At 53.2% G+C, this 26109-nt stretch overlaps 2 protein-coding genes across 7 annotated transcripts in view; one reads left to right on the top strand and one right to left on the bottom strand.

The window, feature by feature from the left end:
- Positions 1–1657: 1657 nt before the first annotated feature.
- Positions 1658–9868, bottom strand: CYB5D2 (cytochrome b5 domain containing 2). Its single transcript, XM_045804843.2, has 4 exons — positions 9463–9868; positions 5825–5965; positions 3842–4028; positions 1658–2439 (listed from the first exon to the last, which is right to left on the bottom strand). Exons 1-4 carry the CDS (start codon positions 9710–9712, stop codon positions 2223–2225), a joined length of 795 nt encoding a protein of 264 aa, XP_045660799.2. The 5' UTR covers positions 9713–9868; the 3' UTR covers positions 1658–2222.
- A 285-nt stretch (positions 9869–10153) lies between these two features.
- The window catches only part of ZZEF1 (zinc finger ZZ-type and EF-hand domain containing 1), a 98156-nt gene continuing 82200 nt past the window's right edge, over positions 10154–26109 (top strand). For all 6 annotated transcript variants that reach the window (XM_045804840.2, XM_045804837.2, XM_045804839.2 and 3 more), the window contains exons 1-3: positions 10154–10643; positions 21000–21144; positions 24367–24561. In XM_045804840.2, the coding sequence (XP_045660796.2) occupies positions 10290–10643; positions 21000–21144; positions 24367–24561 (694 nt within the window). In that variant the 5' untranslated portion in view covers positions 10154–10289. The remainder of the gene's footprint in view (positions 10644–20999; positions 21145–24366; positions 24562–26109) is intronic.

Raw genomic sequence — 26109 nt, 5'->3', positions numbered from 1 at the left:
CCATGAAGGAAGTGGTGGCCGCAAAGAGGAAGTGAATTCTCACTGAGCAGGAAGTGAGCAGCCTGGAGTCAGGCAGAGAGTAGAGTGGGTGCCCAGGGCCCTCCGTGGCCACGCTCGGCTGGGACGACTGGGTGCCTTGTTGCGCTCATTTCCATTTTCGGTTCGCTTTGGGAGGGTCTGAACTGCTCTGGACCTGGCCCCCATGCTGTCCCTCATTCCCACCCCGAGGATGGCCTCTAGGGCTCCACTGTGACCTCCTCGAGGTGAGCCTTGCCTGCCCCCTCCCCTCCCCACGGCACACAGGTGCCTGGCAGACGGTTGACCACGGAGGGACGTCGCAGGAGAGGAGCCCAAGGGCTGTGTGGAGCTCAGGACAAGGTCCTAACATGGGCCCGCCTATGTCCACTCCTGCCCAGGGAGGGCAGGGGTACAGCGACCTATGGAGGGATGCAAACAGCACTGAGTTGGGACAAGAACCTGGAGTTGGAGGCTCAGCTCCACTGCTCTGTGCTGCCTCATCTGCAGACTGAGAGCTAACTGCACACTTACCCCGTGCCGGGTACTGGGGGTGCGGGACACCAGGCTGGGGAGCCCTCGGTCCCGGTCCAGGGAGAGCGGCCGATGGGACCTCGGGGTTATCTTGGAGGAGGACAAGGCTGCCACAGGCATGAGACCCAGCTGGCAGGCCAGGTGAGCGTAGGCTCCCGAGAGGCGCCAATGCAGGCAGGAGGAACAGCCTGACGGAGGCCCTGCGGGCATGGTGCATTGAGGACAAGGCTGCAGGGAAGGGTGCACAGGGAGTTGGCTGGAGGGCCCCGGCAGCTACGGAGCCAGAGCATGAGCCCTGGTGTGTGGATGTGGGAAGTCACTGAAGGGGGGGGTCGCCCTGGTCATCCAGGGTGACGGCTCCTGGCAGCACAGAGGGCGGCGTGGGAGGGAGGACAGAGACTTCGCTGCATCCTGGCGAGAAATGACAGCCTGGAGGTCGGGGAGGAGGAGGGGAGGAGCAGAGGAAGGCGTCCTGGATGGCTGCCGGGGTGCACAGGGCGTACAGCTGAGGGGACAGCACGAGGAGACTGAATTTCAGACACGTGGAGCCGCCTACCTGGACACAGCTGAAGTGGGAGAGAGAAGACCTGCTGGGGGGCTCATGGGCCAAGAAGGGGTGCCTGGGGGAGAAGAGGGAATCGGGCAAGAGCTAAGCGAGGATTTCACGGAAGCCCTCCGGTGTGGCCGGTCCGGGAAGGCCACGGCCGTGGGCTGAGGAGGGCAGACTCTTGCCCGCTGTACGGCAGATGGGGGCCCAGGAGCAAGGACCTGAGTACACGCCGTGTGCACAAGTTTACTGTGGCGGGAAGGAGATCGGAGCTACCGCGCAGTGTTTCGTTCAGGATGAGGGAAGCGAGTGTTTACCGCAAACCTGGGGAAGAGCCGCAAGGCGGGCGGGGGCGGGGCAGGGGAGGTCCCCAGGGAAAAGCTCCTCCGGTCTGTCAGACGGTCCGTGGGGTGGTCAGCTGGGTGTAGGGGTGGCAGGTGGCCCTGGACACACCCCCCACTGGGAAGGGCATCACAGCAGTGAAACCACTTTTTGATCAAAAAGCAGACTTCTCCCACACCTGATCCTAAATATTGAAAAGAGAATATCCTCGCTTCAGACTGTTGTTGGGAGGCGTCTGTATTTGCTGCGTCCATACACGCAAAACCTCTTCTCCCTCCAGGGTTAGCCTGCCCGTTTCATTGTCCCCTCTCGCGGTCGGGCTCACCTCCTGTCAACTAGGTGTGGCTTGGCTCAGGGGTAAAAGTCAGGGGTCACAAGCTTGGCCGGTGAGGAACCTAGAAGTTACGTGGACGCTGTTAATTATCCGTGGCTTCTCAGGACGTGTCTGCCTGAGTCGCGAGGGAATGGTGCAGTCCCTTTCTCGCCAGTGCCCCCAGTGCCCTGACCGGGTGTGGAGTTATGGGAGGGCCTGGCGGTCCGGTTGGTTCTAAGTGGGTCAGATCTGTACACGTTACTGTCAGAGGGCTCTGAAGAAGGACGGCGCACGGATCACGAGCAGGCGGACCGGTACTGGGCAGGCAGGCGCACTCTGGGCTCAGACACGGGAGGGCGAGCCCACGGTGAGGCGTGTGGGCCACGTTTGCAGAGTGTGGGCGGGGTGCTTCCAGGCCCTCTTGCCTCCAAGCAGGGTTCTCCGTGGGTTATGGCCGTCTAGGGCACCGGCTCACAGCGGGAAGGGGCAGGTGATGGCCAGGGGTGGGCAGCCTGGGTACTCCCCCAAGTTGGGGTGGTCCAAGTCCCCACGGTTCGTGAGCGCAGGGAGGCCCGATGTCTGGTCGCTAGGGGGTCCAGTTGTTCTCACGCACACACAGTGGGGCTCCTTGGCACCCGGCTTGTATAGCTTCCTGGGGACACCAGCCCAGTCTCTGCTCACACCTCCGCTGAGGACACAAGGAAAGAGGACGTCTTACCAGCAGGAACTCACGAGTCTCTGGGGAGGGGAGCGGGGGAGGCCACCTGGTGTTTTCCCCAGGTGGGGGTCTGCACTGTGCATCCCGACCGACCCGTGCGGCTCTCCTGACTTCCTACAGCTTCCCCTGCTGCGGGCAGAGTCCCAGGCCCTCCCTGCGCCTTCCCAGAAGGCAGTGCCACTTCCCTGCACAGCTAGCGGTGGGAAAAGCTGTCCCCCACTGGCCTGCGAGTGTCTGGCTCCAAGCCCCTACCGCATCCTATCGCCTCTCGCCCTCCTTTCCTTCCCCTTACTCCACACCCAGTCCCTGTCTGGACTCAGCCCTCCTTTGTTGTTTCCAAAGGGAGTTAAGGCAGCAGACCAGGCTGAGGGCTAAGGCTAGGGTAGACTCCCTGGGGGAGTGAGGGCAGTAAGGCCGGAGGGGGCCACTGAGGCAGGCAGACAGGTCCCGCCCTGTCCCGGCTCCTCCCGTCAGGCGGGCAGGCCAGGTTCCACGAACCCCTCTTTCTGGAGACCAGGCCCTGCCTCCTCAAACCTGGAGAGGAGCTTTCCTTCCTGCCCCTTCCGCCCCTGCTTCCTGAATTAAGGTGGAGGGAACGTGATGGCTGCGGGGCTCGGGACTGGAGAAGGCTGGCAGCTTTGGCTGCTGGCTCTCGCCCGTCCACACAAGGGATCAGCCTCAAGGAGCGCCGAAGGGCTCTAGGCACAGAAGAGGGCACCAGCCTACACCTCAGGAAGGGGCTTCCGTGCCCTTCTCAGGCGGAGCTGGGCTCGGAGTTGAGGCCCTTGAAGCTTGCGGTGTGTGCCGTGAGAGGGGTCATCTTCTGCACCAGAGGTAAGGGGACTGAGGGCCTGATGACTAGCATAGAAAAACGCTTGTTTTTCCTCCAGCTTCCCCCAAACCCTGGAATCATCCCTGGAGCATTTAGTGGCCTCTTTGGGCTCCCCTCGCTTTATTGCCATGGGAAAGGGCTACTTGGAAACACTCGCAGTTGCTGTGTCTCAAGGACGGGGTCTCAGCGTGTCCTGCTGGGGGCCACCCCTGCTCCTTGTCCCTGTAGGCTGCAGGCAGCACTGATCTGTGCAGACAAGGAGGGAAGTGAGGCCAAAGTGAGCAGCCGTGCTTGGGGCCGCCCATCCCCAGGCCGGGGTCTCGGGGGGGGGGTTCAAGCAAAGGAAACACACGCCCGGGCCCCCACCCTACCTCACCTGGTTGTCGGGGGCCCCAAAAGCCTCAGACTTAAGCCAGAGTTGAGGATCGCTACCCAGAGCGCGTGTGCTTTGGAAGGGTCCCCCCTGGGTGACAGCTGGGTGACGGCGTCCCTGCGTCCCAGGACGGCCTGCACGCTGCCTTTGGGAGGGAGCCCGTTTACCTGTCCGGGGAGCACCAGAGCCGGCTGCCCCTGCTGGAGCTCCACTCGGCATTGCACGGCGGGAACTTCTGCTTCTCCTGCAGTGCCTGCCTGCCCACCTCCGCGCCTCGGCTGGCCATGGCTTCCACCTGCATCAGTTCTGGGGTAGGGAGGCCATCCTCTCCGTAGAACCTTCCTATCACCCTTCCTGTGGTGACGCGGGAGCTGATGTCAGTGTCTCGGCGGGCGGGGTGCCCCTCACCTCCGCGGTGCAGCCCGGGCTCCGGGGCTTCCGATGCTGCACTAAGAACCCTCCACGTCTGACAAGACCCCACACGGAAGCAAGCCTGCTCTAGCTGCAGCCTCCCCTACGGAGGCCACCCACCCCTCCCCCCACACGTGGGATTCCTTCCTCGGGGCTCCACGGTGCTGGCGGCACGCGGGACGTGTTCCGTACACGTACAACAAACGACTGGCCACTCCCGTCCAGGTCCGCTCCGCCTGTCCCGCCAGCAGGCATCCCTGACCGTTGGCTCTAAAGACGCCACATACCACCCGCACACATCGACCCGCTCTATTTACACGCAGCCTGTCTGGAACTGTGTGGTCGGTTTACTTGCTTCTGTCTCTCCTCCCCGCCAGGCAGGCCCCAGCCCTCAAAACAGCCGGGTCCAGAGCATTCGTTTTAAATGCTTATCAGAACAAATGAGGGGATCAGGACGTCGTCCCAGGCCTGCAGCCTCTGAGGTGGTCTAGCAGGAACGTTCCAGAGCATCTCTGTGTGCCCGGTGACGAGCCCGTGGAGCTGGTTTCGGACGTGAGACCCACACACAGGGCAGCAGTCGTAGAGGCAACAGAGGAGCAGCGTTGTGGGAATGGCCGTCAGCACCGGCTGGGTCTCCAAGCCAACGTATGTCCAGGACACGAGGACATCTCATTGGCCTGTGACGCTTGGCCGCTGGCTGCCACGACGGCTCCCCGACTTCACTTCGTGTGTGTGCACGTGTCATAGACCTCCTTCCTCTGACGGGGTGCTTCTGGTGCCCAAAAGAGCCCAACGCAGCCCACCTCCTACAGAACGAGCCACCAGAGGGCAGGGACTGCGCCCAGCTCACCCCGGTCCGGTCCCCACGAGGACCAGAGCCACACCTTATCCTCAGCAGGTATTCAAATACGCGCCGACTGACTGCAATCCGTCGGAAGCGCTTCCGACCGTGTCCCTCCCCCGCCCTCACGCACACACACTAACGCTGTTCAGACACATCCGTTTGCTCCCCAAATACCAGGACGATGAAAGGCGAACCCCGCACGTGTCGCCAGCACAGAGCACGTGCAGCGCCCGGCATGGCGGCTTTAACACGCGTTTGGGAGCAGTTCAGGACAGACGCAGACACACCCGTCTCCTCACAGGGCTAAGAGGATTTGCCAAAACCGCAGACACACGTAGGCTTCTGCCTTCCTGACTGGGTGCTGAAGCCCGATGCCTGGGACCGGCGAGGCTCCTGGAGCCGGCCGCTCACGGTGCTGCAGGCTACCCCCGGCTTTGGGGCCACAGAGGCCAAAGCAGATGGCTGGGCCATCCTCTCCCAAGGCGACGAGCGAGGGAAACAGGTGCCCCAGCCACTTCCTTCGGGGACTCACGGCCACACTAACAACAAGAGTTTAAGGGGAAAACTCCATGGAATTTTACAGATTTTAACCTCAAGTCCAATCCCCAAAGGACTCTCTCTTAAAAAACTGCAGGACAGGGGCGCCTGGGTAGTGCAGTCGTTAGACGTCTGCCTTCGGCTCAGGGTGTGTCCCGGGGTCCTGGGATCGAGCCCCACATCAGGCTCCTCCGCTGGGAGCCTGCTTCTCCCTCCCCCACTCCCCCACTTGTGTTCCTTCTCTTGCTGTGTCTCTGTCCAATAAATAAATAAAATTTAAAAAACAAAAACAAACAAACAAAAAAGCCCTGCAGCACAAATGAATGGAACCTACGGAAGTGACCTGTGGGATACCTACCAACGAATTCGTAATTCTTCTCGTAGAAAGCAAGCCAGTTTTGAAGTGCGAGCGCCTCCGAGAACGACAAGTCCGATACATCGTCCACCAGGCCTGCTTCAGAGCGGTCTCCAGTCACAAACGCCCTAGATGCGTCTCGGCCTGCAGGAGACAGGTTTTCAAGCACACGGACTCGTAAATCACCGACACTGGACAAGCGCAAGAGCCTCTTTCCTGAGAAACATTTGGGGCACATGTGTCGGCGTTCGTCCCGTTCTCATTTCCTCTCAGCTGATCGAGCCCTTCGGCTTCCACAACGCTCTGTTCTTGGCCGTCCCCCTCCCTCACTGCCTCGTTCCCACCAGCCTGGGGGCTTGTTCCTGCCCACCTCCTCTGCTCTGTCTGCACCCTCCGCCTGACAACGTCCTGTGGTTTGAAATACCACCTCTATGCCGCAGATGGCCAGATCCGTGCCTGTAGCTCAGACTTCTCCTGGGCTCCAGAGCGGTACATGCACTCGTCTACTCCAACCTCGACTCAAACCTTTTACAAACATCACTGATGAGCACCCCCAGCCCCAGGAAACCTGCATCTATGCTGCTCTTCCCTACCTCAGAATCAACCATGGGTCGGCAACGGCAACACCTCCTTTATCCCTCAAACCCGAGCAGTCCCCGGTCCTTCCTTCTCCTCCTAAACAGCCGCATCAGTCCACCCTTCCCACCCCCCTCTGAGCAGGCAGGCCCAGGCTGCCACGTCCCTCAGCCAAACTACTACAGCTCTCCCTACGTTCTTTCCATACAACACATACACTGGTATTTTAAACATGAATTGAGGTCATTCTCTTGCTTAAAAATCCTCAGGGCCTTCCTTCTGCGCTGGAATAACGTCCAGATTCCTTACCACGCTACTCGGGGCCCCACAGCAGCGGCCACCAACCTCGCCCCTCTTCCTCCCCCTCCTCCCCCATTAGGTTAGGGCCTCTGGTAACACAAGGATGTCTTCCTTTTAACACCTGTCACAAAAATAACTCATTAATCGTTGATATAATAACTATTTGTTGTCTGTCTTTTCTACTAGTCTGCAAGTTTCATCAGGGCAGAGAACACACCAAACGCAGTATTGATTTCCCAGTATCTGGCAGTATCTGCTCTTTAGAAATTATCAATAAATACTGGCTGAATGAAACCCATGCACTTACAGTCAATTTTCAGTAAGGCAATTCTCAGTAATTATTTCCAATAATTCAAAGGGGGAAAGAATACTGTTTTCAACAAATGATGCTTGGACAACAGGATAGCGACATGCAAAAGAATGGAAAGTGGACCCCTACCTCACAACATATATAAAATTAACTCAGATCGATGACATGAATGCACGAGCTCAAACTGTACAACTTTTAGAAGAAAACATAGGTGTAAATGTTTGTGCCCTCGGATTAGGTGATGGCTTCTTAGATAGGACACCAAAAGCACAAGCTAACAAAGAAAAAATAAACTTGATCAAAATTTCTAAATTTTGTGCATTAAAGCACACTACCAAGGAAGTACAAAGATCCAGAGTATGTAAAGAACTCTCACAACTCAATAATAAAAACACAACCCAATTAAAAAACGGAAAAGGATTTAAACAGACATTTCTTCGCGGAAGATACACAAATGGTCAACAAGGACATAAAAAGATGCTCAACATCATAGTTACTAGGGAAACGCAAATAATCAAAGCCACAACGGGCTACTACATCAAACCCATGAAACGACTATAATCAAAAAGACGACCAGTTTGACGAGAATGTGGGGAAACTGGAACTCCACTACATTGACGGAGGGAGGACAGCCACAAGAAAATAATCTGGCAGGTTCTCAAAACGCAGAACACAAGTTACTACGCGAGAACTGAAAACATAGGTCCAAACACATATGTGCACATGTATGTTCACAGCAGTGTTTTCATAACAGGCCAAAAATGGAAACAACCCAAACGTCCAACAAATGATGATGAAATACACAAAATGTGGTCTATATGTACGGTGGATATTACTTGGCCGTAAAGCGGAATGCAGTACCGGTGACAATACAGCCTGGATGAACTCTGAAAATGCTGCGCCGGGTGAGAGAAGCCAGACACAAAAGGCCACGTGTGTGATTCCACTTCTGTGCAAAGTCCAGACAGGCAGAGCTTCCGATGGAAGCAGACAGTGGTTGCCAGGGGCCGGGGGGTAGGAGGGCCTGGGAGTGACTGCTAACGGATATGCGGTTTCTTTTGGGGGTGATAACGATGCCTAGAATCAAATGGCGCTGATGTTTGTACAACTTTCTGACTGTATTAAAAAGTACTGAATTATATACTTTAAAAGGGTGGGTTTTATATTGTGTGAATTATATTTTAACAGACAAGAATAGGAATACTGCATGAACCACATCTCTGCTTCCCTGCTGGGCTGTGTGGACTGTGGGGAGCGTGGGTTTCTGACTCCTCAGCACCGGTACAAGGCAGGCTGCGCGCAGTAGTCAGCGCGTGGATGCTGAGTCAACAACGGGAACGGAGGAACTCAGCAGACACCAGAGCACGCTGCAGAGAGCAGTGACCCCAGGGATGAAAGGTTTTATGTTCACGCTTGTGTATCGGGCCGTGGCAGCTACCACGGGCTGTGACGGGCGGAATGCCCTCAACCGGCCGGTCAATGAACCCTGACCCCAGGCCCAGCCCTGCTTGCAGATCACGGTGTGGCTCTGGGTAAGCTCCTTCCCTCGCTGGGCTGACTGAGGAGCTCGGCAACGCCAACTGACCGAACTCCTCCTCTGTCCATGCTTGTGTTCCCGAAGTTCTCCCTGGAGACCCGGAAGTGACTTGGGTCTAAGCAGCAGAGGCGGCTTCCCGATTCTTAGACGATGACAACTGGACAGTGCTTATTTGACATCAGACTAGTCACCGGCCCTAAGCTCCGTGTTTGTTCCTGTTTAACCTGGGAGAAGCCTATCCCTCCAGGCTGGTTGTCCTGGTCCAAAGCCCTCAGCAAATCACATTCCCCGACCCCCTCAGCTGCAAAACAGGGTCAGCAGGATCAACCTCATTTGACCAACGTTGCAGGCCTACCACATGGGCAGCTTTCCTCTAAGTTCGGAAAGACCGCCAAGGTGACCAGACCTTTCTGTGCTCTAACCTCATGGTGTTTAACCGACATCTGTACCGGAAGCAAGAACGACTCACACCAAATGTACTATTTTTAGGGGAACCTTGGGAGGGGTACAGAAAGGTCACTCCGGACAGGGACATCCTGAAGAGAGCGACTGGCGTCAAGAGGGGACCTCTGAGGGCAGGGACTCGGGCCCGCCCGCCGCTGCGCCCTAAGCCAAGCCGTGCGGCACCGAGCAGTACCCGGGGGCTTCCGCCCGGCCGCTGGGGAACCAACAAGGGGCAAGAGGCCGGTTTCTCGAACCTACGTCGCGAAGAGCGCTACGGAAAGACAGGGAGGGGACGGGCTGGGCTGGGCTGGTCCCGCCCGGGTGGAAGACACGAGACGGACGGTGCAGCCGCGCACGGCCCCCACGGCAGCCTGGAGACTGCGGACAACAGCGCAGATGAACGAATGAATGAGCGAATGAATGCACGCACGCACGAACCACGCAGGGGCGGCTACCGGCCCGCCTCGCTAATACCTGCGAAGCCGCTATAGTGGGCCCCAGGCTCGTAGTGCCTCCGGCCGGAGGACACATCGTAGACACGGCCGAGCAACGCCAGGTAGAGGCCCGGGTCCCCGGGGCCGCCGCGGTAGCGGGCCAGCTCCTCGGGGACGAAAAGGCGAAGGCCAGCGCGGCCGCTCCACCAGCCCATCCACCGCGCCGCCACCACCGCCGCCGCCGCCGCGGCCAGGCCCAGCAAGAGCCCCCGCCCGCCGAGCCTCCGCATTTCCGCATTCAGACCGCCAGCGGCCGCCCAGCCGTCCACGGCCAAGATGGCGGCGGCGTGGCGCAGGCGCGACGTCACCGGCGCGTCGCCCTCTCGCCCCCGCCCGCCTCACCCGGGGGACCGCGGGGGACTGAAGGGAAAATGTCTTGGGCGAAAGGCCACTGCCTAGCCCCACTCCCTGGCCTCGCTTTTTTTCAGCGTAGCTAGCGAACGTGGAGAGATACGGAGAGTAAACGGCGAAGGCTCGGCCACGCCGGGTGCCGCCCCCAACAAAGATGGCGGCAAAGGAGGCTGCGAGATGACGTAGACGTTAGGACGGACTCGCCCTCTGGGAAATCCGGGTTCCACCCTCTGCTGAAGCCGTCCTCCGCTCGCTGTCTTACGGCATCTGCTTGAGTCCGCTTGACGGCGCCTTTGCGACGGCAGTCCTCGCTTGACGGCGAGGAAGCCGGAAGCCTTCCCTGCCGTCTTCCCCTCCCCGTCCCCGCCCGCCGGGTGCCGCCGGAGGTTGACAGGTCGAGGCGGGGAGGCGGCGGCGGTGGCGGCGGCGTAGCCGGACGCCCGAGACCGAGACTCCATGGGGAACGCTCCGAGTCAGAGCAGTGAAGACGAAGCGGCTGCCGCCGGGGGCGAGGGCTGGGGCTCGCACCAGGACCGGGCCGCGGACTCGGGCGCGATCTCCGGCTCGGGCCCCGCGGCGCCGGCGCTGCCGCCCGCCGCGGCGCTGCTGGAGCCGGCCCGGCTACGAGAGGCGGCGGCGGCATTGCGGCCCGCGCCGCCCTGCGAGTCTCTGGTGTCTAGACACCACGGCGCGCTGCTGCGCTGGCTGGAAGAGCGGCTGGGCCGCGGCGAAGAGTCCGTCACCCTGGAGCAGTTCCGGGAGCTGCTGGAGGCTCGCGGCGCCGGCTGCTCGAGCGAGCAGTTCGAGGAGGTCAGGACCGGCTGGCGACTGCGGGGCGGGGGCAGGGCGGTCGCCTCGTAGGGTGTGAAGAGGTGGGCAGTGGCTCTAGGCGGGCCAGGCAGGAGAGTGGGAGGTTGGGGCGCTCGCATCCAGCCTGCACGCTCCGGGAGACGGCCGCGAATCTCTGTGACCTCTGCTAGGGGTGTGGAAAGCCTAGACGGGGCCGTCCTTGATTCGAAGAACTCGACAAGCCCAAATGTCTTTCCATGTTCTTGTAGTACAGACGTTTGTGCTGTTGCCTGACGCCGCACCGGCTGCTCTCCGGATCTTCCTTATCAGGCTCCAGGACGATTGAAGGGAACGGAGGCCTAGGGATCAAGGGAGGGGCAGTGAAAACCATTCTGTTTCACTGGCCGGTGGGATTTTACTGAGCCCCTTCTGAACCCAGTGGGAGGAGAATGACATGTACTGGAAAAGCTCACCTGCGGAAAGCCATTCTCATCACACAAAAACCACCTTTTCCAGAATACACATTTGTTTTTAGATAGTCGAAGAACCATATTTTAGACTCACTTAAATCTCCATGTAACCTGAAACTGACAGGCAAACGTCAGGTTTCCTGCCAGTACTTGTAATGATACAGTTTTTGGCATAATCATCAACATCATTTCTGTTAAATCATGAACAGCAAATTGATATGGCAACAAAATAGTTTTTCCTCAGAAGGGATGTCAGAAATTACTTGTACCTTTCATTTTACAGTTAAAAGGAGAACCGATCCAGGGTCTCCCACTGACTCACTGGCAGTCTAAGACCTAGCACTCAGATCTCTTGGTTTGTTTGCTTCTTTGTCTTATGTCCCACTGCCTCCTTCTTGGAACCCTAGTTCTTTAACTCCACAGTGTTGTAACAGAAAGATGCTTAATTTGTGAAAGTGAGTAAGCTGTGCAGAACCTTCAGTGTCAGTGAAGGGTGAGTATTTAAAGTAGTAAACTGACAGGTGCTTGTAATGCCATTAAAAAGGGATGTACACTGTACAACCAGAGGCTTTTAAAATATTTTAAGAATGTTTTCCTGTATATGGTCAGAATTCAGATACTAGGGTTTGTACGTTTCTTATAGTTTCTTAAAAAAAAAATACCTGTAAGACATTGCAGTTCTTGGGAATATGGTCATACTAGTTAGTGAAGGGTCTCCATATATATATTTTCTTAATTCCAAGGGTCCACATAGTGTTTTACTCTATAGCTCTAGGTGTATCGAGAGAAAATGAAATGGTGCTAGAAAGAGCTGTGTAGATCTGTTGAAGGAGTTGGCACATTTCAGAATTGTCCAGAAGGGAATGGAGAGAAACAGTATTTACATTGAGAATGCCTGACAGGAATAGACCTGCGAGCAGAGTTGACAGGAGTCCTATAATGTAAGGCCAAGAGTCCTTTTTTTCTTAAATATTTTATTTATTTACTTTGAGAGAGAGAGAACACGAGGGGAGGGGAAGAGGGAGAAGCAGACTCCCTGCTGAGCAAGGACCGGATACAGGATTAGATCTGAGGACCCTGACATTGTGACCTGAGCCAAAAAAGGCAGATGCTTAACCAGTTGAGCCACCCCGGCAGCCAAGGCCAAGAAGTCCTTAAGGTGTGGTCCAGAAATCACTCAAGGGGCTGTGATATTGCCCAAATACTTGTTGGGCACATACTGAGTGCCAGGCACTTGGATGACTGTGGACAAAGCAGATACTTGCTCTTAAAGAGCGTGTAGTACTGAAGGGACCTCACATGAAACCAGCAGTTACAGCAGTAGTGAGTATTAGCCAAAGGAAAGTAAGGAAAAATATAGCACGAGTATTTAACCTCACCTCGGAAGTCAAGAAAAACTTACCTGGAAGGTCACATTTCAGCTCAGATTTGAAGGGTGATAACAGACAAGGAGCAGAGTGTTAGCAGTGCTTCGGGGAGCGGGAGTCCCGTGAACAAGTCACAGTTCTAAGAACGGAGAATCTGGAAGAATGGTGTGATGTATTTGGCTTAGAGAAAACTGCTTCAAGGGACAGAAAAGTCAGTGCATCGGTGGTTTAAATAGTAAACAAGCTTCTGGGCGCCTGGGTGGCCTGGGGTCCTGTGATGGAGTCCCTTATCAGGCTCCCCCTGCTCTGTGGGGAGCCTGCTTCTCCCTCTGCCTCTGCCTGCCACTCCCCCTGCTTGTGCTCGCTCTCTCTCTCTCTCTCTCTCTCTCTGACAAATAAATAAATAAGATCTTAGAAAAAAATAGTAAACAAACTTCTTACGAAAAAGTCCAGGTGGCTAGTCCAGGTTTGACATGGCAGTTTCAGTCGTCAGGGACTGGGCTCCATCCATCTTGTGCTGTCATCCTCCATGGCCACCTTCTACCTACTGATCCAGATGATTCCTTCAGCTGTCACTTTGTGCATTACCACCACAGGAAAGGGAAATGGAAGGAGAGGGCCACACCTCCTTTCTTAAGGGCAGAGCTTACCTCGCATTGGCTCAAGCCCAGTGACATGGCCATGCTGAGCTGCAAGGGAGGCTGGGAGAGACTTTTATTCCATAGCCATGTATGTAGCTGAAAAATAAGGATGTGATTACTGAGAAAGAGGAGAACAGATAACCGGGTTACAGTTAGTGTGACACACATGGCTGGATCCCTGAATGCCGAAGGAGGAGAGCGAGGCTAGAGAAGTAGTCAGGAATCGGGTCATGGGGAGTCCTTGGTAGCCTCTGTTAAATAGGACTTTGGAAGCTGAAGTTTTAAGCAAGGTACGTGATGCTGTGGCTGCCTTGTGGGGAGCGGCTGGAGAGGGGCTAGAGTGGGTCCAAGCAGATCAGTTAGGAAGCTACTGTGACAGTTCAGGTAAGAGACTAGGTGGCTTGGGCTGGGGTGGTGGCGGCTTAAATGGCACGAACAATTTTGAGAGCTGTTTAGGAAGTAGAATAAGCTGTCCTCGAGACTTCTGTGTGAGTAGAGGATTAGAAGGGGAAGGGAATTGAGGATGACTTTACCAGCATTACTGTCTTAAGCGATCGGAGAGGTGATAGAGCTGGTTATTGAGAACAGAAACCTTTTCAGGAAGGGAAGATCTGGAGAGAGAAGTTGAGTTTGGTTCCGCCATTCTGAGCTTCATGTGTCCGTGGGCAGCTAAGTGGAGGTATCTCTCAGGCTGGGAGTCCTAGGAGAGAAGACTGCTTGAGATACAGTCATCTGTTTTTCGGGGTTTCATGAGAAAATAGCCCCACGTTTCCTCCTCCTGTGGTGCGTGCTGTGTGAGAACTTCAGCCCCGTAGAGGTTGTCCGTGGACTCTTGAGCAGAAGTAGATCCAGGGGTCATTCAACCACTGTAACTAAAGAAACGCATGGGAAGAAAAACCTGAGCGGTCGTACCTTCCTGTAATGAAACACAAAATCGTAGTAGTCACATGTGTGGCAGAAATAAACATTAAGGAGTCAGAAGCCCAGCAGTAAGAAGTGGTGACTTGTAAAATGTCGTAAGTTCGAACCACGGTCGTAAAAATCCCTGGGGCCTCCTAGAGCTGTGTCATGGAGTATGAAGTATCCATATGCCGAACTCACAAAATACATGTTGGAAGTCTTCTCTCACATCTGTGTAGCCGTCTCCCCTCCCCCTCTACAGTGTGTTCAAATACTGGGTGTCTGATGACTTAGGGCAACCGTGCAAGGCTGATGGGGACCCCCCTCCACACCAAGGATGAGACGGAAGACCTGTAGGAGCCCTACAGGGACTCACTCAAGTAGCATGCGAAAGGGAGTTCCAGTGTGAGTCTTCTGACTCCAAGCCCTGTGCTCTTCCTCCGTGAAGGACATGGTTCTCTGGGATTATTTTTCTTTAGTCTCATCATTTTTTTTTAAGTCTTAATTCTTTAATTTTCCCCTACGTGCTAAGGGAGGCCCAGCAAGGATAACTCAAATATGAGAAAAGCATCGTGTATTTTTCTTGAGGCCTGTTCACCTTTATTAGATTTGGTGTGGGGACAGTTGGGGCTTGGCCTGGTACTAAAATCTGGTGCCTTTCCCCTCCCACTGCTTAGCTCTTGTTAGTTGAAGAGAGCAGGTCTGTCTCCAGGGGAGGGCTTCGCCAGGGTTTAAAAAGCTGATTGGGATAACTCGCCGGGCTTGTCCTGTCTGTCAGTATGGAGTAATTATACGGGGAAATAGCCAAGAAGATAAGTATTAGCCAAATATGTGATTCCATGCTCTAAAATAAGTCTGTCCTTCGATTTGAGTAAGTAGACATTTCTGTGTCTTAGTTAATTTTACACGTCAGCTTGTGAAGATGTATCGTGATACTCGAAGTTTACGGGTTTAAGGGAGATGATAATAGAATGTCTTTATAGTAGCAGCTAAAATGAGGAGTTACATCTCTTCTTTCATGTTATGAGACCCAGCACAGCAGAGCAGCTTACCGTTGGCATACGTGATGCTTATGATGCTGGGTGTTTCCCAGTTTTACAGGCTTGTTCTCGGGCTCTGGATCTGTGTTGCCATCCGCGTCCCCCAGGTCTTGCCTTCACGTTCCCATGACCTCGGTTGCTTGAGGTGGTACCCTGAAGAAGCTGCTGGAACTGTACTACAGATCAAAGTCCGGAGCTTTGTCATTTTATAGTGTGGCATACCTTCTCTCCTGATAGGTGTGGTCCATGCCGCGGACTCCGGTTTGGTCCTCAGGAGCAACGTCCAATTGACTTTAGTGCAGAGGAGAAATAGAGTTAAAATTAAATCCCTGTTTGACACCAGAGATTAGAGATTCCGTGTTCGTGCTCTCGGTATGCTGTGCTTCCAGAAAATTGTGCTGAGGCTCAGGCAGGAAAAGGTGCTGAACACAGGATGATGGCAGACGTCTGTCAGGCGGGAATTTGAGAGAAATAGGTCTTATTTTATGAATTTGCCGTATGAAGTTCGTTGCGCTGTGAAGTCCGAGGGCAGGACCACTGTTGTCCGTTTGCTATTGCCTCCCGCGGTTTGGCTCACAGCCAGTGCTCAGTAGGCACTCCCCCCAGGGCCCTCGGGTGCTTAGTGGTTGAACATGGTGTTGTCCTCATTCTTCAGTCTTGTGCTGTGTATTCAACCTGTAACCTTGGAGTAGTAAGGTATTTTTGATGTTTGAGGCAACAGTTAAATGTAGTGTTAGTGAAAACTTAAAAAGGGTCTTAGTCACTGTTTGGTTTAGAGGAAATTTAGAGAAAAATACCATTGGTCATTATTATGTCAAAAGTGTTAGTCAGCAATGTTCACAATAGCCAAACTGTGGAAGGAGCCCCGATGCCCTTCAGCAGACGAATGGGTAAAGAAGATGTGGTCCATGTATACAACGGAGTATCACTCAGCCATCAGAAGCGGTGAATACCCACCATTTGCATCGACATGGTTGGAACTGGAGGGGATTGTGCTAAGTGAAATAAGTCAAACAGAGAGAGACAACTGTCATATGGTTTCACTCCTGTGTGGAACATAAGGAATAGCACGGAGGACCACAGGGGAGGGGAGGGAAATCCAAGGGCGGAGAAATCAGAGAGGGAGACGAACCGTGAGAGGCTATGGGCCCCTGGAAACAGTCTTGGGGTTTCAGAGAGGAGGGGAGTGGGGGGATGGGGTAACTGGGTGGTGGGCATTAAGGAGGGCTCGTGTGGTGATGAGCACTGGGTGTTACACAACTAATGAACCCTTGAACGCTACATCTGAAAGTAACGATGTACAGTGGCTAACTGAGCATAATAAAAACAAGTTTTGATCAGCTCGTTTAGAATGGCTCTGAGCCCAAGAACTATGCAAGTCGAATTATGCAGATACAGTTCTCTACCCTTTCAAGACGCAGGGTGTGAGAGACTCATGTCTGCAGCAAAGATGAAGCAGGCTGCGACACCGCTCGCCCTCAGCTCAGGGCCTGCAGAGACTCCCTGCGTCTGAGGAGTTCTGAGAATGGGCTAGAGCCCACGGGCTGGCCTGTCTCCCTGTCTGACCTCACCTGCCTCTGTTCCCCTGCTCCAGCCCTGTCCCCTAGCCAGTGGAACACCTGCCTTGTCCCGTGTGTGGACCTCGTTTCTCTCAGCTCTTCAAGATTCTCTGCCTTGGCACCATCACCTGGTCAGGACCAAACCTTTCTCGTGGCATGATTCCAGCGTCTTCTGTAAAACTCTGCTTTGGCCTCAGCCTTGAGGGTCTTGTTTCCTGTTCTGTGCACGTCGCTTGGCATTTAGAGCGCACTGTCTGGTCTTGTCCCGCAGCTCGGCTGTGAGGCCCCCCCCCACCTGCCTGCCTTGCTCCGGCACAAGGAAGCCTTCAGTGAGCGATGGCCATCGATGGTGATGAGGCAGGCAGTGTAGGAGAGAAAGATGCTGGGTGAATTGGGGGTTATTTTGACGCTGTGTGCCTTGCCTGGTCGGGGATGATGGTATTGGCTTCTTCTGGAGAAGAAGAGCTGTAGAAGAAAGGCCACAGCTTTGTTCTGCCTTCCCCAGATTTCCAAATACCACTTCACCATGTACTGTCCTATTGTAGAAACTTCAGTGGCTCACCATTGCTTTTAGAATCAAGTGTTAGGCTAACCTTTAGGTCTTTATACCTTTGCACTCTTATCTCCTGGTGCTTTTTAGCCAGCCAAGCCCATTCCAGTTTCTCATACACATGGGGATTTTGTCCTTGGCTCCCTTTATCCCCTGTAGCCCTTTGCTCCATCCTAAGCCCTTTGCACTTCCAGGGACCACAGAGGAGCATTTAACAGTAGCATGGAGTTTGGGAAAGGCTTCACCAAACCAAGGCTTGAGAGGCTGGAAGAATTTGCCAGGCAAAGGAAGGAAGGGATACATTTGAAAGGTATAGCACAGGGGCGCCTGGGTGGCTCAGTCATCTGAGCATCTGACTCCTGATTTCGGCTCAGGTCATGATCACAGCAGGGTCGTGATATCAAGCTCCACTTGGGTCTCTGTGCTCAGTGTGGAGCCTGCTTGGGATTCTCTCTCTCCTCCTCCCTCTGCCCTTCCTTCCCACCCTGCTTGTGCATGTGTTCTCAAAAAAAAAAAAAAAGTATAGTGTGTGCAGATAAATTGGGCTGAAAGAGTGTGGCAGCATTTGGGAATGGTACTCCTTTGGCACTTAGTCTAGACTTTGAGTCGGAAGGGACCTTAGTAAGCATTGCGTGCAACCTGTCCCCTCCCCTTGCCCAGTAGAGGAGTCCCTTCTGTACTATGCCCGACCGCTGTGTGGTGAGTCTGTTAATGGCACCAGGGAGCTTGCTGTTTTGTAAGTCTGCCTGTCCCACTGTTCTTCTGTAGCCTGAGTTTCAGACTTGGGCTCTGCGGTCAAACTGCATGTGGGAAAATCCCGGTTCCACCATCCTCAAGCCGCGTGACTAACTCACACAACCACTCTGTGTCTGTGCTGTCTCTCCTAAAAGACGAGCACGGTGATAGTAGCTACCTTGTATGGTGAGCATGAGGGGTCCATGAGTCGGTGCTTGCAGCGCTCCTAGAACAGTGCCTGGCACGCCCCTCCGGCCGCTGGTGGTGGTCTTCTCTGTTGTTGTAGCTCTGCGCTGGGAGTGTCTACTCGTTTTCTGTGTGACCACCCTTTCAGTACTTCACTTAGACATGGATGCAGCATGGTCTCTCATGGGTAAACTGAGGCCTCAAGGGCGTGGTGAGCCTCGCAGCCAGCAAGTGGCAGAACTGGGACCGGATCCAGGTCTCTTATGCAGCTTGTTCCTCTGAGGTTGAACCAGTGTGCTGCCTGTGTATGCAGCCCGACGCGAGCGTTCTGCTGCTTCAGGCCCCGGTTCTGGTCTGTGAGGGTTTTGGTACGTTCTCGTGTACACCGTGGTCTTGATCCCGCGGGTGGTTGAGGAGGTTGAACAGGATGGTCTGAGCGCCGTCGCATGCTGCCCTCAGGCAGGGGCCAATGGGTGGGAATCCACCCTCGGCCAGTCCGCGTCTCTGTCTTTGGTCTGCAAGGTGGGGGGCTAAGGCTTTGTAGCGAGGTTGTAGTAACTGTCCTTCCCTGTTTACTTGGCATAGTCTTGTTCCTGAAGCCTTTGAGTCTCCACAACAAGCTCTGAGGAAAGGCTGGCCAGGAAGAGGGGTTGAGACTTAGGGGCTCAGGGTCTCGTCCCCGGTCTCACAGAGAAGTGGTTGAATCTGGCATCATCCTTGCATCCAGACTTCCCCTTAGTCTGACTGCGTTACACTTTTTATCTCCTCACGTGCTGCGTGCGGACGGCCTGCACTTGGGTGCTGCCTGAGTAGTTCCCGGGTGGATGGCAAGGCACACAAGGGGCTATGGTAGGAAGAGGCCTGAGTCGGGAGAGGAGGAGGGGGATGCAGCAGGCCAGGCGACTGTCTGCGCGGAGATGGGTGTTAGCTCCATGGAAATAGGGGGCAGTGCTCTGTTTCTAGAGAGAAGAAGGTCGACTTGCTTCGCTTCGCACAATAAGGGCCAGACCGACTGTATCCGGATGGGTGTGGGGCCCCCCATTCCAGGCTGTAGAGTTTCAAACTGTTGGGAATCTATTTAGTGCGTGTTAGCTTGCATGTTAAATGTGAAACAGAATAGAATGGAGTAGAAAATATCAGGGTACAATGTATCTGATAGGAGAAAGTGTTACATTGTTTCATAAAACTTTTATATCCGTATTACAGGCACTGGGTCGTAACATGAGATCTATTTATTTTATTATATTATTTTATTTTATAATTTATTTTATTTATTTGACACAGAGAGAGATATCAATCACAAGCAGGGGGTGTGGCAGAGGGAGAGGGAGAAGCAGGCTCCTAGCTGAGCAGGGAGCCCGATGTGGGACTCGATCCCAGGACCCTGAGATCATGACCTGAGCCGAAGGCAGACGCTTCACTGACTGAGCCACCCAGGCACCCTAACGTCTTTTTTTTTTTTTTAATTAATCAATTAATTTATTATTTTTTTTCCCCTGGAACTTCTGTCTCATGAGTTTCATTTTCCCTGGGCTTTCTTGTGACAGCCCGTCCCAGGCAGCTGTCCTTGACCCTGAAGGCCTGTGCTCCGGCGCCCGTCCTCACAGGCGGTGGCTTCTCTCTGCCACGGTCTCTTTGCTCTGGTCCATCTCCTCTCCTTTTGCTGTGGACCTTCCACACTCAACCCAGCTTCCTGACAGGGTCTAATTAGAAAACAACAGGCTGATATTTTCTCTCCTTTTCAACATTGTTCTTTGAACGGTATAGCCTTTGATCCTATTATTTTTTTGGATAATCTTGTCAGGTTGAGGAAATGCAAAGAGAAGGCTGCGTCTTCCCCTCTCACATTGCTCTAAACTCTGTCCCCCGTCCTGCGTTCATGCCCGTGGTTTTTGGACCTGAGTGTAGGATTTGCTGTGTTCCTATTAAACAAGGTGTTTAGAGGTCTGTGATGGAAATCAGGTACTCATGTCATTCAGGAAACCTCAGCGGGACATCTCCATATTCCCTGAAGGAGGGAGATAAAGAAAAGGCAGGAGTTTTAAGGGAGAGAGAGGATTCCTTAGAAAAGAAGGTGGGAGACCCGGAAGTATTTCAGGTGAGGGACGTCTGTGAGCGGGTAAATCAGCGGGAAGAGAGGAGCCACTGCTGCTGGAGGGACTGAGGTCTGGGGACCTGGGGCAGTTGCCCGGTGAGAAGAGACTTGTAGACTGTGAGGGGGGCAGGTGTCAGGGACGCAGGAGAGGGTGACAGTGCAGGTTCAAAAGCACTCTAATGTGCTTTCATTGTATTGGACTCTGCTCACATGCCACTCAGTCCAGACAGCAGCCTGCGATTTGGTAATATTTGCTCCATCTTTCAGATCAAGGAGCTGAGGCTTCTGCAGGTAAAGGAATGTGTGGATAGTCACAGAGCTGGTTAGTGACAGAGTAGGATTCAAACCAAATCCCACGCTGTACCCGGTTCCCCCGATGGCCCGACACCGGCAGGGAGCAAGCTTGATTATGGCTAAAGGTCAGTGAAAACAGAGCTGTGAAGTAGATAGACATCCAGTGCGGTCTTGTGTCCGAAGAGTGTTTGAAAGGAAAAGCCCTGCTAAACCGGCGGTTCTCCTCTGAGCCACGTTTCTGACTCTAGCTTTCTATCTGGCTCTCTGTAACCAGCTGAAAAATGTTGCACTGCTTGCTTTCTGAAATTATTTGGAAGGAGGGGATTAATCTCTTGGAAGAGAGATGAGATGACAAAATTGTGTGTATATGAAGTAATGCTTGTGTACGTACGCCCTGCAAAGTATAGTGAGTTACTGTCCTGAATTTGTTCTCCGAATGATGTAAGTGGACTCTTTCCCCAGCTACCGTGAGGGCACTGGCAGCGACAAAGTGTCCCGATTTGCAACAGATGTGATTTTATTGCATGTCTTGTGTTGTAGGCCTTTGCCCAGTTTGACGCGGAGGGCGATGGTACCGTTGATGCTGAGAACATGTTGGAGGCCCTCAAGAATTCCAGTGGAGCTAATCTCCAGGGGGAGCTAAGCCACATCATCAGACAGCTGCAGGCCTGTTCTCTTGTCCCAGGTAAGGCTCTCCCCACAGTGCTGAAGGCCAGAAAGTGCTCGCCTGGGGCCAGAGTGACCTTTGCTGTCCTGCGCGTTGTAAGTAGGTGCGGTGAGGGCCCCAGGGGCTAAATGTGCTTCTCTAGGAGTCTCCATTACGCACAGGAACTGATTCAGTCCTGGGTCATCATCTCCTTGGGTCCCCGGTACCGTGACGCTTGGGCAGTTCTACCGTTTCTATGAACTGTTGTCGTGAGCCTACCTTCCGTAGAGGATCTCTTTATTTCACTCTCTCAGGAAGGCCAGGTCCCTGGCCCTGACCGTATGTTCTCCCAGTGTCCTGCAGGTGTCTTGCCTCGTGTCACCACTGTAACTAATTACCCACTTATCTAGTGTCTGTCTTTACTCCTGCGCTGTGAGCTCGGGAGGACAGCGATCTTTTATTTCTGCTGTGTCCTGACGTTTAACACATTTTTGGTATATGGTAGGCACCCAGTGGGGTTTTTTGTTTGTTTGGTTTGTTTTGTTTTATTAGAAAGCTATCACTCTGAAATTTAAGTGGTAATACAAGTAGCGTACAAATGAAGCAACACTTCTTTTACGTTGTACCTATGAAAAAACTTTGTATTTTTGTATGGTTTCTTCTGGGGTCTCAGAAGACAGAATCAAAATTAAATTACCCTCTTTTTTTTCCCAGTGAGAAAACAATTGAATTTTTGAAAGGAAAAAAAAAACTTTGCATATCACCCTTTTGGCCTCAGCTTATCTCAGAACTTTCCCCGCTCTGCATCCAGCATTGTAGTGCTTAGTGCAGAGCCCGGCGAGGGTGGCCGTGGAGGCAGGTGTAGACTTGGTAGACGCGTAAATGTGAGCTGATTGCCCCGGACCTCTCTGGCTTCCTGTGGAGGCTGTCTGAGCTGGGGAAGGTGGTGTTTGGGTATTAGTGAAGAACGCAGATTTCCGTTCTTCCTCGAGTTGTCTCTAATTGTGTCGTCTTTATGGAGCGTTGTAGGCGGTCCCTACATGTGAGCTTTTCCCCCTCTCACGGCAGTGGAAGTCACTCTTGGGATTGTGTTTAGCTCTATTATACCTTGGCGTTTACGTACCACTCCACTGTTGTATTCGCAGCACACGGGAAGCATCGGGAGCTTTATGTGGACCCCTCAGACAGGTGTTCGGGGGGAGAGGGGGTGGAGACCAGGGGACCCACTGAGAGAACACTTACTGCGCGTCGCTCTGGGCGACTGCAGAGGGGAGATGAGGTGAGGAAGACGTGCGGTTTCGTGTACCAGACTCGTGACTGGGACTTCTGGTCAGAATTTTCTGTCACCACTCCGTTTAAAGAAATTGCTTTATCACAGTCCTAGCACGAACCGTGGTAAGCTGGGCTAGCCTCTCTCCTGGGATGTGTTTCCTCGTCCCTCTTTCTAACCGAGATTGGAACTTGCCTGTCTCTTACCCCGTCGTGCTGGTGCCGTGTTTGCCAGACTTGTATGCCTTCCTGTTGGAAGAGTCTGTCCGTGTTCTCACGTGCGTCGTGAGCACGTGGGTGCGCCATCGGCCGTGTCATCACGTGAAGGTGGTGCTGCTGTGGGGCCTGGCAACGGAGGAATAACTGTATGAGGCGGGTGAGGGGGGCACGGACTTTCGAGTCTTGGGGAAATCGAACCGGTGTCTCCAGGGTTTGCCTGGGGGGGCGTCGCCAAGATGGGGTGCTTCCAGCACACAGTGTCTCCTCGGCCTCATGTTGCATCTTGAAAATCAACGCGAAGTCTCATCCTCAAACATAACCTGTTTGCTTCACACTTAAAACGATCTCTCCTGAGACTTCTGGAGCCTTGTTCTGGGTGCTGCTTAGACGGGGTGTTCGGTTTGTGCAAACACTTGCAATGCTGGCACTTTTCCTTGTGTCTGTTATGATTCATTAGGAAGCAAACAGAAAAGAAAGTCGCCCAAATCTGCAAGTGTATCCGAGCTCCAGGAAAAGCTGCCGCGTTTATCCTCTCCCCCTTCACGCGGGCTTATGGGCACCTTGGTCCAGGTGTATGTATTGTACGTTGTGATGGAGCATGAGAGGATTTCAGCGGGTAGACAGTGTGTGTGTTGTGTTTTTGTGGGATTACTTGGGTTGATGCCAGACGAAGGGCAGCCAGGAGATCCACTCAGGAAATCTGGGTGGGTCAGGACGTACAGGAAGTGTTGAGGCCAGAGCCTGGGTGGTGGCCGGAGGGGTGGACAGAGCGGGCAGACTGCAGGGAGCCGCTCCGGACAGAACGTGGAGCCCGGGAGGGGCACCTGGGGCAGAGCCGTGAGCGAGATGCCACCGGGGAGTATGGTCAGGGCGATGGCTGCATCATCATCATCGCAGTCTCACGTAGCTTAGTGTAAAAACAGTTACACTTCTACTTTCTGATGTGATTGCTAGTCCACAGTCTATGTGCAAAATTGTGTAAAAACTTCTCGTCAGTATTTCAGTGCTTAAAGCTTGGATTGAAGCAAAGAGTCATTTGTTGTAAGTCTTCTAAAATTCTGTTAAACTAAAATGAAATTTAAAAATTTTTTAAGATTTTAGTTTGAGGTGATCTCAACAACCCAGCGTGGGGCTCAAACTCACAACCTTGGGATCAGGAGGCTCATGCTCCACCGACTGAGCCAGCCAGGCGCCCCCAAATTAATGTTTAAAGTGAGGTTGCCAGTGGTTCATTTCTTTTCTTGTCTTTTTTTTTTTTTTCCTCTAAAGTAGGCTCCATGCCCTACATGGAGCCCAATGCGGGGCTTGAACTCATGACCCTGAGGTCAAGACCTGAGCTGAGATCATTAAGAGTTGGCCACTTAACTGACTGAGCCACTCAGGCAACCCAGCCACGAGTTCATTTCTTAAAACTTGTTTAGATTTTTAAATGATTAAAGCTGAAAGTGTCAGTGACGATTCTTTTTTTTTTTTTTTTTTTGGCTTTTGCTTTTTTTTTTTAATGTTTTTTTATTACATTATGTTAGTCACCATACTGTACATCCCTGATTTTTTATGTAAAGTTCAATGATTCATTAGTTGCGTGTAACACCCAGTGCACCATGCACTACGTGCCCTCCTTACTACCCATCACCGGCCTGTCCCTGAAAGTGTCAGTGACGATTCTTAATGGCTGATTTTAATTCAGCCAGTTCAGAGAGGCCACTGGGCAGGGGGTGTGGGATCACTGTTGTGGTGGGTTCCTAAACACCAAAATGGGTTTTGTCTCGCTAGGTTTCATAGACATCTTCTCTGAGTGCAAGGAGGGCGTGGGTGTGCATGCGTCCCTGATCCTGCGTTTCCTGCACCGGAACCGGCTCTCCGGTGCGGCCGTGCCCTGCCCCATGCTGGACCGCTGTGGCAACGTGTGCTCCATGAGGTCCTCTGTTCTGAAGGAGTCTTTGGACCAGCTGCTCCAGCGAGAAAAGGGTACGTGCACGCATGCGCTGGGGGCTCCTGACCTCGTTCCACAAGCTGTAGGAGCCAGCCCTTCTCCCTGCCTTTGTTGCCGAAAACGAGAACTAGCCCAAGAATGTGATCTGCTTGCCTGCTTTCTTTCTCTGTCCCTCTCTCTCTTCCTTCCTTCCTCCCTCCCGTCCTTCCTTCCTTCCTTCCTTCCCGCGGCTGGCTTCTCGGCCTTCAGGTCTCTGCTCAGATGTGACTGCGGGAGGCCTTTGCTCATTACCCTAAGTTACTCCCTCCCATCCCCCCCCTCATCACCATCACCTTTGGAGGTTTAATGGTCTAAGTGGCACTTAGGTTTGACGTTGTAACATTATTATTTCTCTGCGTTTTGTCTGCCTTGTTCATGTCATTATCCTCAGCACTCGGAACCGTGCTTACCACATGGCAGGTCCTGAGTGAGTCGTGGGTGAATCAGTGAGGAGAGCCACCACACGCAGCGTGGACTCCCTCAGAAGCTGGGAGTGTGAAGGACAGTGTGGAGCATAGTAGAGTCCGGAAACAGACCCAAGTGCGTGTGGGAGCATAGTACCAGATAGAGTCAGCATCACACATGGATGGAAAGGAGCATTAGTCAGCAAGTGGGGTCAGGGCAACCGGCCAGCCATTTGGAGAAAAAAATAAAACCAGATTCTTTTTTTTTTTTTTAATGTTTTTTTATTACATTATGTTAGTCACCATACAGTACATCCCTGGTTTCTGATGCAAGGTTTGATGATTCATTAGTTGCATATAACACCCAGTGCACCATGCAATACGTGCCCTCCTTACTACCCATCACCAGTCTATCCCATTCCCCCACCCCCCTCCCCTCTGAAGCCCTCAGTTTGTTTCTCAGAGTCCATAGTCTCCCATGCTTCACTCCCCCTTCTGATTATGCCCCTTTTTTTATCCCTTTCTTCCCCTACCGATCTTCCTAGTTCTTATGTTCCATAGATGAGAGAAAGCATATGATAATTGTCTTTCTCTGCTTGACTTATTTCACTTAGCATTATCTCCTCCAGTGCCGTCCATGTTGCAGCAAATGTTGAGAACTCGTTCTTTCTGATAGCTGAGTAATATTCCATTGTATATATGGACCACAGCTTCTTAATCCAGTCATCTGTTGAAGGACATCTCAGTTCTTTCCATGATTTAGCTATTGTGGATAATGCTGCCAAGAACATTGGGGTGCATATGGTCCTTCTCTTCACTACGTCTGTATCTTTGGGGTAAATACCCAGTAGTGCAATGGCTGGGTCATAGGGTAGCTCAATTTTTAACTTTTTAAGGGACCTTCACACTGTTTCTAGAGTGGCTGCACCAACTTGTATTCCCACCAACACTGTAGGGGGGATCCCCTTTCTCCACATCCTCTCCAGCAATTACTTAAAACCAGATTCTTAACCCATTCCATTCACTGAAAAATTCAACTGTCAGGAAACGGTGAAGTGCCGGAAGAGAGTAGCCGCAACCTGTGGGGCTCCTGGCACAGGGACCTTGCGAAGCAAGACGCGAGCCCCAGAAGCCGTCGGA

Source organism: Ursus americanus, chromosome 14, assembly GCF_024610735.1.
Source record: "Ursus americanus isolate L20-20 chromosome 14, mUrsAme1.1.p, whole genome shotgun sequence".
In the NCBI taxonomy this organism is placed as follows: Eukaryota; Metazoa; Chordata; class Mammalia; order Carnivora; family Ursidae; genus Ursus; species Ursus americanus.
Note: the sequence above shows the minus strand (reverse complement) of the source record. Positions and strands in the feature narration are given on the sequence as shown.

Excerpts from the sequence above, each read along its gene's own strand:
- CYB5D2 (XM_045804843.2), bottom strand. The coding sequence starts at position 9,712 with ATGCGGAGGCTCGGCGGGCGGGGGCTCTTGCTGGGCCTGGCCGCGGCG. Across the intron at positions 5,966-9,462 it reads CCACTATAGCGGCTTCGCAG|GCCGAGACGCATCTAGGGCG; the intron begins GTATTAGCGAGG and ends TGTCTCCTGCAG. Across the intron at positions 4,029-5,824 it reads GAAGAATTACGAATTCGTTG|GAAGGGTGATAGGAAGGTTC; the intron begins GTAGGTATCCCA and ends GCGTCACCACAG.